This window comes from Nyctibius grandis, chromosome Z (assembly GCF_013368605.1).
Source record: "Nyctibius grandis isolate bNycGra1 chromosome Z, bNycGra1.pri, whole genome shotgun sequence".
Classification (NCBI taxonomy): domain Eukaryota; kingdom Metazoa; phylum Chordata; class Aves; order Nyctibiiformes; family Nyctibiidae; genus Nyctibius; species Nyctibius grandis.
This window is the reverse complement of record NC_090695.1, coordinates 59,920,278-59,934,796: the sequence shown is the minus strand read 5'-3', so window position 1 is coordinate 59,934,796 and position 14,519 is coordinate 59,920,278. Positions and strand designations below refer to the sequence as shown.

The 14,519-nt window shown below is 43.7% G+C and overlaps 1 protein-coding gene across 4 annotated transcripts in view; it reads left to right on the top strand.

Moving 5' to 3' along the window:
- The window catches only part of ABCA1 (ATP binding cassette subfamily A member 1), a 97,386-nt gene that overhangs the window by 41,603 nt on the left and 41,264 nt on the right, over positions 1-14,519 (top strand). For all 4 annotated transcript variants that reach the window (XR_011050191.1, XM_068424121.1, XM_068424120.1 and 1 more), the window contains 2 exons: positions 5,304-5,425; positions 9,539-9,730. Coding sequence is in view for 3 of the 4 variants with exons in the window: in XM_068424121.1 (XP_068280222.1) it covers positions 5,304-5,425; positions 9,539-9,730 (314 nt within the window). In the remaining variant the exon portion in view is untranslated. The remainder of the gene's footprint in view (positions 1-5,303; positions 5,426-9,538; positions 9,731-14,519) is intronic.

Sequence of the window (14,519 nt, the reverse complement as noted above, 5' to 3'; positions counted from 1 at the left end):
GAACAAAGCTAAAGCTTCTCATGCCCTGTCCTGTCTCACTATTTCACCTTGCTTTGATGCCTCAATAATGCTGTTATAGAAATGGTTGGGTTGCCCTATGAGCAGTCTCTGTGATGAGAAATAAAGGGTCATAATTTAATACCAGCTTTTCTGTTGCCTTGATGCTTGGCTGTGGGGAACACAGGCTTAACCAAAGACTAGTAAATCCTCCAACCACAATGGCTATACAGAAAATAACATAATTGTTTTCTGCCTTGACTGTTCCATCAGTAGAGACTGAAATACCCTGAAGATAAATAGTAGTGTTTGTAGAGGGGACACACTGCCCTGCTTTCCTCTTAGCTTCTGACTTAAATGATGGCATGAATCCCCTTCTCCCCCTTCCTTTACCCAGTGCTTTCTAGGGATTTATGGCATGTGAAGCTGGGAAGTAAACAGTAGATCCGCCTGTCACATTGTTTTCACTGAGCTTGTTATTTTTAAACTGGCTGAAAATCTGGTTTATTGTAGATTGTGGGCACAAACCCTTTGGGCACAAACCCCACAAATTGAAGTCAGACCTGGTGAGCTTTGTACTCTACGGTGTATTGAGATATGTTGAAATACCACTTGTGTGCCTTTTATTTTTAGAAGGCAGTGTTCAGGATATGAAAAATGTAGCCACAGTTTCCGTGGGGTTTTGTTTTTGTACCCTATTGTTTCATTTCACCATTAAGCTTCTGCAGGAAGGTATGAGCCCTCTGTGCTTCCAAGTGAAGCCAGAAAGAACGGGAGAAAAGTTTTAAGAGGAGAACAGTCTCCTGTAACCTGTCCCCACAGGCTTTCTTGTCCTGCTTGTCTGTAGATCTTCCCAGTATTGCTGGAAATGGTCACTGCTTACTGTAGAACCTCTCACGGTCATACTTGTAGTAAGATCAGCAAATTAAAACTGGTTCCTGGCTGTGTGTTCTCTTGTTCTTTCCTGCATTGAGTCACCTTTTGAGCTTGTGAGAGTAACTGGGTATGTGATTCCAGAATGAGGACACTAGAAACTTCTGGCTGTAGAGAATGTATGGACCATGGACACTTTCTTCACTGCACAGTGCTTCAGTTCTGATTTGCGTGGAATTGAAACCCCACATAGCAGTGACTTGGTATTTTTTGTAATGAACATTTTTTGTTCTGCTGTTCAATTTAACCAATAATGTAGCAAGTGTGCAGGTTCTTTTTTTTCTTTGCTAATTCATGTGGATGTCTTTAGCCCCTTGATTAGATTTTTTTTTTTTTCTGTTGTCACAACGATTTGATTCTCAAGCAAGGAATGACCAGCCTAGCTCTGTGCTCGGGCATGAAGGTGCTGGAAAAGGTTGAGCTGTCAGGAAGCTGCAAATCTTAAAAAGATTTAAAACAGCATTTCAGTTCTGTAGGAGATGCTCTGCAATCTGAAAATCATGATTTCTGGTTTCCATGCCCAGAATTAAGCCCGCAGTGTCAGTTTGAACTGCGTGGAAATGAAGGACAGCCATGCCTTTCATGAAGTCAGTATCCATGAAATGCTGCCATGTGCGATTGTCTCATCCTGACCTGTGACTTCAGAGAGGAAGGGTGGTTTGTGGTTAAGGCACAAGACTGCCAGCTCCGGGAGCTCTCAGTTCTGCTGGAGGCTTCCTTATGTGATTGTAGGGAGGACCTTTCTCCCTGCCCCACCTGGGAAATGGACTTCTCCTGCTTGTTTCCTGTGGATGGGGACTGTCTCCTGCTTTGTTGCTGTACAGTGCCCAAGTGGAGCTAGGCAGAATAAAAAGCATTTCTGACCCACTGGGCCTGCTGGTGGTGGGGGATAATATGCAAGGTTTATAAGCCTGTGTACATTCTCTGCTGTTCTGTTCCTCTCTTGGGGTCAAGACTGAAACTGTAAAAGTAGTCTACCATGAGGACAAGCTACCTCAGTATTTCTTCTGTAGACATGCGTCCCATCGCTGAATCACAGAGATGGTTTACATTAAATCTGACTGTTTTTGAGCATGGTGGCTCAGTCTGACCTCAGGTTCATCTCCACATTTGTGCCTGGGGCTTGTCTTGGTTCCTGGGACCTGAGGTTTTGACCAGGAAGCTGTACCATGTGGTGGTGGTGAAGGGGAGCCTGTGGGACTGCGGCTTCCCTGGTTTTCTGTTTAAGATGAAGGGGAGAGGGGAGGAGAGGCTGCACATCCACGTCAACAAAAGTACATGGAGGGACTTTTCTCTGATGTGCCGTCTGGATGCTGCAGCTGCATTGCTCTCTGCCAGCCAGCTTGCCATAGTTGACCATACCAATGCTTTTGGTCAGTCTCAAGTGTGAGAAGAGATCTGCGAGTTTAATCACATTTGAGCTGGGCTTACTTTGCCTCACGTTTTTTGAGTAATTTGATAGTGCGTCTGAGCTTTTATGGCAGGAAAATATTGCAGTAGTTGGCCTCTGGTTGTGAAATGTGTTTTTCCATTCCAAATGTTTGCGTTATTAGGTGAGCTTGGTATTAGTCTTCAAAAGACTTGCTTGTTTCTTTTGTTTTTTATTTTTGGAGGAGTTCTTTTAGCTAAAGCTCTCTGATTTCCTTAGACACTAGTGGGCAAGCAGTTGTGGAGGAGAATGGCTGTTTTCAAGAGGAAACCTCGATTAAGTCTCATCTTTTTTCAAGTATCTAGGGCAGGAATTTCAACTGATTGCAGTGTTCAGTGCTTCTCTGTGGTTTCACGTGTAACTCATTATGCCTGCCTCCATCATTGAGGGGGATTGCGTGAGACACTGAGCCACAAGTGCTGGAAGTAGGACCAGAGCGGGTGGGGAAGAAAATGCATGGTAAGAAAGGCTGTCTTTTTGCTTGGGGTGTTGCAGCAGGACCATGGTGTTGGGATTTGGTCCCTTGGTCTCACAGAGCTTCCATGTGTGGTCTTGGGCGGCTAAGGGTTATGACTAGTGAGCATGGGTTCATGCCAAGTTGGCTGGAAGCCAAGCATTGTCCCACAAGCAGTTTTGGTAACATCACGTGTTGGTAACTTTAAGTTCTGTTCCCTTCGTATTTTCCTCCAAACGATGATGAAAACTCCTTCAGATGTTTGTAAGAGTTGCCTTGGAAGGCAGCTTCCATTTTCAGCAAATTCTAGTGCTGAGCAAGTCTGGAAATGCTCCTCATGACAAAAAGGCAGGGGAGAAATGCCCTGTTAATACTGGACTGGTTAATTTCTGCCATGGAAGATGGCAGGCTCTTTGTTACTCCCTGTCACGATCACCGACAGGCCAGCAGGAATCCCATTGTAGTTCAGGTTGCTTTCCTGCAATTACCTATAGAATATGTCCTTGACCAAGAAAATTCTGCTTCTGCATGGCAAAAAACCCTCAAACCAAACCCACAAACAAAAAAGCCTAGGCAAACTGAAAAGCAAAGCAACAATGAGGAAACAGAGAAAAATAGGAGAATTATTGCTTGGTTACGTTTTTTTAAAAGGTGTATGGCTCCTCGTTTAAGAGGAGCTTGAAAAATATTTCACTGGGGACAGACTAAATGAAAAATCTTGCAAATATCTGATTTCTGCATGTCAGTGTGCTTTCAGCCAGCTACCCCTTTGTGCATCTGAGTTTCTGAACTGTTGATGATCTCACCAAAAAATAAACCAGCTGCGGAAGTGTTTAGGGAGTTCAGTGTGTTTAGGAAGTAGCCAAGGAATCAGGGTGGGGGAAATTTTTCCTGCAGTTGCAGTGAAGCGGGGTTCTTTAGCCTCCGCTGGGAAGAAAAGGACGTTTTTATGTTATTGCAGGAGCTGACCCTTTTCCCAGCCTTTCTCCTGTCTGGGAGAGGTGACGGCGGTTGGTTTCGGTGATGGGGTGCAGCAGGGCATTTGCACGGCATGATCAAAACCAGAGTATCGCTGAGTGAGTGGTCTCGCTGGAGGGGGGAGAGGAGGGCGAGGGAGAAGCTTTCGTCCTGAAGTAACCTCCGCGTCGCCTCGGTGGAGGGTGGTGATTACTCTTGCGCGCGGAACAAAAAGGCGACAGGGAATTTGTAACTGGATATGTAGACGAGAGAGCAATGACCGTCAGTAACCCCCGCGTGCTTCGCTTAGTGCCGCAATTGCAAAGCGCGTGGCTTCCTCCCCTGGCCGGCCGCCCTGCCGGGCACAGGCCCCGCGAGCAGAAGTGGCACCCGGACCGGCAGCACATGGTGGACATTGCACGCCGAGCTAAGCAAAAAACACAAAAGAGGAAAAAAAAAATATTCTGTTACTGCTGTTCCTTATAGGAGGGGGAAGATACAAACTCTTGGGGCTCCCTTGTGTTACTTTCCCTTTAGAACTCATTGTTTTCCAGTGTTTGCTGTGGGCTGCGGCATCCTCTCTTCCTAGAGTAGAAAAAGCAGCATGACACTTAGCTGGTTGACTTGATTTATCCTGAAAGTCTTCACCCGAGTAAATTCCATTGAGACCTGCTCTCTCAGCTCTGCCTGGCGTAGCTGCTTTCCTCATCACTGCTTATTTAAGCATAGTAAAGATAGACTTGTTCTCTCCCTCTCTCAAAAAAACTCCAACTCCAAAACATGTCGTGAGAGTCAGTTGCTTAAGCTCCAGGTTTGTGAACTTTATTAGTGTACATGGATTATAATTTCCAGATGGTTCCCTTGTGCTGTGACGGAGATACAGATTTGTTTTAAAGCCATGAGCTGGAACACCAATGGCTTCATAAGGTAAAGCTTTTGGGAAAGAAAATGGAATTAAAAAGCATTTGCAGAAATTTTGCCAACTCATTGCTTCCTAAATCTGCCTGCGAGTCTGTGTCGTATCTATGTGTCTGCATATGTCAGACTTAAAAATATTTTATGATGGAGTACATCTACTATTAACATAAATACAGGCTAGTAAATCCCTCAGTGGTCCACGCACCAGCTCAGTCCCGTGTTCAGTAACAACACAGGGATTAAGTGAAGCTGAGTCTTCGTGTAAGGCTAACCTTGGAGTATGTTTCATCCCAGAAAAAGGGAGCAATTTGGTCTGCATTGCTGCTTCTGTGTATGTATGTGCAAATTGGGCTGAAGTAATGATGTTAAAGGGAGTTGTTTTTAAAGGTTCTTCCTTTTTTTTTTTTTTGAGATCGAGACATCATGGATTGATACCTCTGAAAGATGCCAAGTTTCAGAGCACTTTGCCAGCAGCTCCTGTTTTCCCTTTGTGCTATTGTTTTGTAATTCTCTCTCCTCCATTTGTCAGCGTTGCTTTTCCTGTTCAGAGCTCTCACATGAGTTTCCTTTTGGCTTTGCCCTGACCAGAATGTTGCTTGTTTTGTCACTTTCCAGACTTGAAACTTCGGGATTTCCTGGTTGACAATGAGACGCTCTCAGATTTCCTCCATCATAATGTATCCATGCCATCAGCTGCAGTAGAGGAGCTACTGGATGCAGAGGTCAACCTCCAGCAGGTGAAGAGCACTTTCAACCACTAACATAGTGCTTGTCTATTGTTTGTTTAACCATACTGCCAAGATCCACAGTGCAGGACCGCTCTGTGCTAGATGTAGTACAAACACAGAGGAAAATGTAATCCCTGCTTCTCTCTTCCCTCTTGCCCTCAATTTACTGTCTTACTTGGTTGTGAACTGTAAAAGGACTTTGAAACCCACATGCAAATGTGTTGATCTGCATAAGAAAACAGCCTAGTACCCTTCAGGCTAAATCAAATTTCTTCTTTACTTTTTTTTTTACCAAAGTAAAACGTTAATTAGGTTGCTAGCAGTGTTCAAACTGTTCTGCTTTGATGAGAAAAAAAAATGGGGTGGGTGGTTGGTCACTCAGCATGGACTGGAAGAGGGTTTCTGGGTGTTGCTCTGGCTTAGATTCGTGTGCAGTAGGAGGAGGCATGCTTTTCGGCCTGTGGCCAGCTCTTCAAGACAGTAAACTTGGACATTATGTGGTACAAGAGAGTCCTGATCTCAGATGAAACTCTTGAGTGCTGCCATGATTGTCTTCATAAACATAGGCAGTGGTGGCAGTGGGCTGGAGCCTCTGTCCTGGGCTGGCTATCTGCCATTGTCAAGCTCGGAACATGTTTTTTCTAGGCTGGATGAATTAGTCCACCTTCTGCATCCTTTCTAATGCTGAAGTCAGAACTGATTGCTTCAGACGTCAAAAGAAGACCTGTGGTTCTCTTAAGGTGGTACAAAAGGTGATGTGCAAAAGGAGGAGGAAATTGATTCTGCTTCCCAGCTCCAGATCAGATCTTTTCTTTGAAGTGGAGTTGATTAATAGTCCTTTCAGACTTTGTTTTCATGTAGTTACAGATGCTGTCCCCCTTTGCACACTTTTCCCATTCTTCAGTGAATTCTGTCAAGCCATCTGTTTCAGTGCAGTCTGATAGTTAATCCTACAGGTTAAGGATATGTTCTACTAGAAAAAGTAAAGTGGAAAATAAATTCTTACCCATTTTAAGCTGCAAGTTTTATTTTACTTGAAACTAATTTGCCTGAAATTTCATGCTAGATTAAAACAGAATCATACTATGGATGGTTCTGCAAGGATAACCAGAAGGCGTCAGCAACAACAACATAGTAATTTTCCCTAAGCTGATAGAAAGGCAGAAGGATTTTGAAGGAGTCAGAAAAACTATGTCTGACCTTATGTCATGTGACTACCATGTTAAATCGGTTGTATGTAGCAAAGCCAGTGGAAGGAGACAAAAAGTTTAGCTTTTATCTACGTAACGTATCTGAATGGTGGTGAAGGGGTAACCAGTTAGCTAGTTCTTGCTTGAATGCTTTAAGCTTTGTTCTTGTTTGTGGACATCTTGTGCTGTTTCTGCCAGGACACTGGGAGTGATTTTGTTTAGTCTTAACAGCAGTTTGTGCTTTGGGATGGCAGGAAGGGCTAATCTAAGCAGCAGGGCAGTAGGCTGCAGAGGAGGGCACTGGCCCACCAAATCTTTCTCCAAGTACTTTTCTAATACAGATGATAACTGAGAGGCAGAGCTCTCTCTTTCTGCAGGATGACTTTGTCTAACTTGAAAAATAGACCCCTTTGATTTTGCTGGAGATCTGACCTCACTACTGAGCTGCATAGTGACTGAAATATTAATAGGCAATAGTTGTGTGGTCTCTGACTGTATGAGTGGGTCACAGCTTCATTCACAGGGTCATATAGAAGGCCTATTCAGAGCATGCAAACCTCTCACAGCAAATACAGCTTTCCCATGCAGTCCGTTAGTGTGCCATGGTTGTTCAGCAAGCCCAAAAGTTATCATTTGCAAGCAAGTAGGGAACTGAGATCACCAAGGAGATGAGACTGTTGGTCACTAGTGTTACTGTAGTGACAGTACTCCAACCTGCCAAGCAGGGTCATGTATCAAGCATACCGAGTACAGTGCCAATACCTAAAAATGGCCAACGTCTTGTCTTGATGGGCACATTGCTTCCTGAGGCTGGGAGGTTCAACCTGTGTTTCTCTGACTGTAGCAGGCATGCTCAGGAAGGTGTGGGGTTCGGAAGGAGCCTGGATCAGCAGTGGATCTGATCAAGCCTTGGATGCTGCTGTTTTCCAGCGTGGCCACACAGCTATAATATGGCTTCAGGGGGACACAGTGAGTTCCTGGGCTGGGGCTGCAGCATGACCCGTTGAATGGCAGTGAGAAGTAAATAGTAATGGCCAGGGTGTATGCTCCCTGGAACAAATTGCCCTGTTTTGTACAGCAAGGACAGTCCTAGGAGAGAACTATGCGACCTGTGAGCACAAAATAGCCACCTGTGACTGCTTTCAGACATAAGCCTGGCGTTTTGAGGGTCCTTGGGAGACTTAACCTGTCATTTAGAATATATTTGCCAGTTGAAGACGCCATGGTTTCACATTACCTGAAATACTTGCAGAGAATTGGCTTTATGCGAGAGGGTGTTTTAGTTTGGGCAGTAGGCAGAGCCTTTATTCTAGGGTTACATGCTATGGACCTCAGTGTGTTTGGAAAGATGAGCTTTTCTCCAAAAGACCTTAAAATCTGAGTGAAGATGATGGACAGACACAGGGGATGGTGGAAGGATTGTTCACCCTCACTTTTTTGTGTGAGCACCAAGGCACTGGCAGACACTGGTTTTCTGTATGTCCACCCAGGGATGCTGCTTTAGACTGATCTCAGGTCTCCTGAGTGTCATTGCAGTGCCACAGGAATATCCCCTTTTCAGCATGGCTACAGTGGTGGTAGTATCTCTGCTGGCAAAAACCCCACCCAAACTTTTTCAAAAGGCGGGCCTTTTTGATGTGAGAGCTATCCCATTTATTTGGCTGAGTGTACATCAAGGAAACACACCCTATCTTTGGTATATGCATGCAGGCTAAAGTTAAAGGTTTGCACAAGTGTTGCATTATAAATCTCTTCCTTCTCCTATCAGTTGCATCTGCTTGTTTTCTGAACACAGTGAGCTTTTTCCCCCCAGATTATTGATGTCCTTTTGTTTTTGAAAGATGAGAAAATTTTCAAACTTACCAGCGTGATTCAGGAACCATTAACTCTTCTGGGATGTAGATCAATTGTCTAGTTGTTGCTGGAGATTGGGCAATGCATGTTTAGTATTACAAAAGAACAGAAAAAAGAAATGAAGTATAAAGCTGTTGTTCACTGTACATTTACAATAAAATTGTTGCCTCCATCTAGCCCCAAGGCAAACAAAACATTCTTTCCAACAGAAGACTCTGGATTTTCCTTGTGTTTATCACCTTTATGAAGTCTGCACCTGTTTGACATGTACCTGTTCGTTGTTCAGCAAACCTAAATCCTGTACTGACCTTATCAAAAAGAAACTACCCCATCAGGTCTGAAAGGGACTGGTGATAATTCAGAGGGATTTATGCATTTCTTTCATGAATAAGGTGGTTGCTTGTGGATTAGGGAACTTTATTGACAAGCAAACCATCACCTTAAGTAAAATATGCCTGTGAAAGGAGACTCTGGGATCTTATCTCTTCTTTGTTGCAGCCAGTAAGGTAATTTTTTTTCCACTGATACAGTATCTGCCCCAAAACACTGCAAAACATTTCTCTCAGCGGTTAATAAAAAGATACTTCAGAGCTAAGGGAGAAGGTGATCCTGATCCAGAACAGCACAGAAAATGTTTCTGGGAGATATATCTAAGGAGTCTGGGACATAGGTCTTTTGCCCTTCACATACATTTGCCAGACTTATGTCTGGTCACAAGCCTTGTTTTGTCTCTGTGGCTCAGTTCCCAGAAGACTGAAGATTGGGCAATGCTTGTACCCTTGACTGAAAGAAATGACTGCTGTGGAGGACGGGATCACTGCTGCTCTGTGCATGTGTGTGGAAAAGTGGAGAGAGATGTGCCTCTCCCAGGACTTCTCCCCCACGTACTCAGCAGGGAAACGTGTTTTTCCTGGAACTGAGTTGCACATGGGTCAGGGCCATGCAGCTTGTAGAGAAAAATGCCCTCTTACCTCTATCTGAAAATGTTATGAATAGTTAGTTTTGTCTAGCTGATAACCAGTTTTGTGCTATGAAGCTTACATGAAGGGAGACTTAAATGCCTTCCCCACTTTTCCAGGTCATTGTGTCTGGTTACCGAATGCGACTGCGAGATCTATGCAATAGCTCAACACTATCTGAATTTCTTACAATCCAAAATCAGACGGTGGCCATGGACTCTGAAGCCTTCATTTGCACCTTGCCAAAGGAAAAACTCCATGCAGCTGAACAAGCCTTCCGTGCTAACCTGAATCCTTTCAAGCCCCTTCAGGTGAGTCTGCTGGTGCTGCCTGTGAGAGGCTATCATCATTGACACTGTGACATTTTCTAGGGTTTTCAATCTAGGAACTCATCCCTGCATTTCCAGAGTGAACTGTTCATTGGCAGTAAGAAAGAAGACAGATGGTCTTATCACTGGAGTATGAACAACGTGGTTTCTTCCTGCCGTTCTTACCCTTCCTGTTGCAGTGTGTTACTTGCAGAGCATAAATGTGTGTGGGCCGCAGCTCAGTTTGTCAAGAGGAAAGTATTTATGCTGCATAGTAACAAACAGGTTTTTGGTTCTCCCTGTGTTTTGGTCAGAAGTTGTGTCTTTGCTGGAATGAGCCCAGATGTTAGACCGGCCCATGCTGAGTGCTAAAACCATCACCCTCTGCCCTTACCATGAGGCCACTGAGTGCAGAAGTTTCTAGTTGGTGGCAAGCCACAACCTTTGAGCAGGTTTAATTCATACAAAGAGGAAGCAAATTTTGAAGCCCTGTTTGAAAGACTGACCAATTAAATGAGTTTTGAAGCAAGAGTTCATTGAAATTCAGAAAATATATTATTTAAGGGGTGATTGGAGACTGGAGCAGACTTAGCTGTTTATCTAGGAAACCCCAGTGATGCCTTGTTATAGGTCTGCAATATCTGGTAAAATACAAAAGTCTGAGGAAGTTAGTGCTGGAAAAATCAGTAGAGAGCAGAAAGGACCACAGAACCCACTCTGTTACCCACTAAAACAAACACTGTATTGTCTGCTGTGGAAGAAGTAAACACTTTGGCTGTGTGAGTTGCCAGATTTGATGAGCCTTTCAGGACAGAAAGTCATGTACCACTTGCTTGGCTTTGTCCCCAGTCAAAGAGGGTCATTATCAAGTACAGGGATCATATTACTCTTCTGCACAGTAGATAGTGGTCAGCTACTTCTCTCCACAGCTCATCTTCTGTTTTCCACATGTCCTCCATCTGCATTTTTTCTTTCCTGCTGTAAGAGCAAGATAATCGTAAGTGTTAAGAGGTGAGGTAACAGCACTTAAATTGTCCCCATAACAAAGATGGGCTGTTTGAAAAGGAGTGGCTATAAGCAGTTTCTTGTGTTCAGTTAGATCTATATGCATTCATTTACTTTAAATCATTCAGAGATGCTAGAATTTTGGGGACTGAAGGGGATGAAAATTGGCAGCAATGCTAGAACTCAGTATCGTTCTTCTGGGTCCTCTGGAGACAGAGTCTTGCTTTTCTTGTTTATGGAAGTCTCCACAAATTAGCTGACAGAAGCAGCTTCTGAGTGTACCTGTGTTGTTACTTCTATGTTATTTGGTGAAAGAAAGCAGTAATAAGCCACTCTGTGCCACTTGGCAACAGCAAAGTAGATTAAGATATTATGTGCAATTTTGGGGGACTTCTGAGAAGCTGGCTCGTGATCTTGTCTGCAGAGGGGAAAAAAGCTTGAGTCCAAAAGCCAGCAATTCTAAACCTACTGCTTATTGTACACTGTCTTGTAAAGGTCCACAGTTTTCCTCAGAAAGATGTCACAGGCTATCCTCTATTACAGCACAGGCTGCTGTAATGCATCAATGAATGAAATAAAAAACAATTGGTTTCAATGTGGCCAGGCAAAATTAATAAATTAACTCTAGGATCATGACCAGCACATTTGAAACACTGTCTTTAAAGGCTAAAATGTGCTTTGACCTGCAGTAACATCTTAGAACAAAGAGGGAACTTTCTGTTGGTTAACAAAGGAGGCTGTTGACTAATAGCTTAACATTAAAGGCGCTGTGGGTCAAATCTTGGACATGCACACTGAAGCTAGCATGCACCGTATCTACTACAGAGCCTGTAAACCAATGCCAACATTTTTCCCAGAGTTTTATTTTTAATTTTTTTGCTTAATCCCCTTGATGTGCTTAACAGCATGGCATTTCAGTGAGTAAAAGTAAGGGCCAAATCAAGTGCAGGTACGAGAGCAATTCAGAGGTTTTTGGCTCATGTAATGTGACCTGGGCTCCACTGGTTGCAGCATTCTGTGATTTATGGAGGCGCAGCATCTTAATATGACTAGGTCAATACAAGTGGGGTGAAAAGGACTTGCAGGTGTGTGCAAACACTGTGTAAATTCAACACCAAGGGCTTGAATAGTAAAACAGGAGGTCTTGGCACTCAAGTATGTGGGCACTAGAGTGGCTATAGCTTCTTGAACTATCTTAATCCACAAGACTCAGACCAGCATCCACCTGCTTCTTCCTGCCCCTGTGCATTCCTGTTTGTTGTTCCCTCTGCAAGATGATGCAGTGAATTGCATCACAGAATTGATCCATATTAAAAGTGACTGACCTGATTGTGTGCTAACACAAAACATTTGTGCTGAAAAATGAAGGGGAGGGTGCAAGACTTGAGAACCCAGTGGTCAGGGCATGTGTGTGGGGCTGAGATCCCTATGTCAACACCTGCTTCTGCCAGCTTAAAGTGCATGTGCATTTGCAGCCTGAGGAAAATGATAAAGTGTTCTTTCTGGGTAACTCACAACAAAACAGTAATTATTAGCAAATTATGTACAGGGCACAGTTTTAAAAAGGAAATTAAAGTGCATGCATACTGAAATGCATAAGCTCTAAATATCACAGCACTGTTAAGGGAGTTTTTTTTAAAAAGGAAGACAAAAAAATAAACAATTCTCTTTACATAAGCTCATCTGTTATATCCGGAGCACCTTGAGTGTTGCCCAAAGTGGAAGAGTACAGTTAAGACAAAGAAGGACTAGTAGTTATAATTTTGCAGTAGGATTTTTAGCTCTGCCACTGATCCTTTGTACGACTTAATTTAGCCTGCTCTGTAGGGTGAGAAAACAGAGCCAAGCACATAGAAGCATGGTGGAGAGGTTAAAGTGTGTCTCCTTGTTGTTTCTTATGTAAGAACCTATTTGGGGTGGGCTGTTTGGATCAAAACTCGAGAGAATCTCTGGGAGTGATCACACTGTGCCAAGGCGAAGGATCAGCTTTCCTTCTTGACTGAGTATTCACTCCACTAGAAACAACAAGTGTTTCAAAAAGTCAAATTCCCTTTTCCCGGAGCCACATCTTAATCCTCATCCATTCTCTGAAGCCTTTTGGCCGACAGTAAGTACTGTGGGGCATAGGACATCTTATACAAGCCCCTTGTGGACACATCTTCTCTTCTTGAGATTTGCCTTGCACAGGGTATAGTCAGTGAGACACTGAGGCAGGAGAAGTGGTTTGAGAACAACAGTGAAACAGTATGTCTAATTGCGCTCACACAAATTTCCTTTTTAGCTTTCTCCTTGCTAGGCAAGCAGTTGTCCCATGGAAGAACTGCACTGTTTGGGAAAGGTTACAGGCACCCCTGGTTAGCAAAAGCAAAGGCAGTAAGTTAGAGGTGTCCCACTGGACTGGTGTTGTGATGGCTGGGGATTGTCTTATATCATAAAAATACCTGTTCTGGGACAGGTGCAAATCTCCCCAGTTTTGAAAATGATTTGGGGGGAAGGTTAAATGACAAAGACAATACAAATTGGTCCTGTGGGATTTCATCTCTTCAGCGCTGCCTAAGAAGGGGTTTGCCACACTCACTTCCAGTGGTGTGGGTCTGTAATAAGCCATAAATGTGTTGTGGCTTCTGTACTATAGTGGTCCTTGAAAGAGTGTGGGTGAGCACATGAAAATCGCGTTGTTTTTTCTACCTTCTTAATACAGGTGGTATTTTGTCATATGGTTAGCATGAACTAAGCATTGAATAATAAATGCATTCCAGCTGAAAACTGATTTTTAGAAAAGGTCTCTTAATGTAAATACATGTTGCAACTGCACTTGTGGCTTTCCTTGCTCTTTTGAGAGTGTTTTCAGGCAAGCACAATGATACCATGCTTTTAAGCAGCTGTACTTTGGGACTTCCACTCCCAGGAAACAAAAGCAAGAAGCTTAAAGCATGTGATTTTTCTGCAAAGTTCAGTGTAAAGTTGTAATAACTATTTCAAGCAAACGTGGCAGAGTGTTCTCATTAAGCAGAAAATTAGCTGTATGATGCAGACAGTGGCTGAATTTTGTTATGACCTCCCAACACTTCAAACATGTGCCTTCTCCTGCATGTTAAAGAGTTGTGCATCCCCTTCTAGCAGGAGCTGACAGGTGGACTGATTCAAGGCTTGCCTTGACTGTGCAGTCAACTCTAGTCACCTCAAGTATTTGTCTCTGTTTAAAGTCTCGCGGCATGCACGTACAAGCACACAGAGTCCACTCAGTGCAGTCTGTACCTCACGAGAATTATGATGTTGGCTGCCCCAAAAGACAAGTCTAAATGAAGGCATGACTTGCAAGCCAGTAACGCAGTAATTGTACGGGGCAGTTCTGTTCAAAACCTGCCAGAACTTTGTCTTTCCACAGTGTGCCTACACAGGACAGGTGATGTTTTTGCTGCATTTCACTGGAAGATGAGTCCTTGCCCCTGCCCAAGGTGTAGTGCAGGCACCTACTAAAGACACTTATAGTGGGACCAACCTTACTGGAACTGCCCTGAATCTAGAGGGCTCTTATGAATGTAATGAACTGCTTTACTTAATGAGCCACTGCAAAGAGTTATTTTCCAGGGAAATTCATGACATGCTTATCTGTACAAAGACAACTGGCCACTTGTGACTGATTTTTGTTATTGTCTCGGGAGATACGACTTGTGAGAGGCTCCCTGAGTGGGCTATAGGCTGCAAATGGTGGTGGTAAAGAAAGCAAAATTCCCTCAATAGCAATGGCACCATTGCAAGTTCTGGTGAGAAATGAACTTGGAGT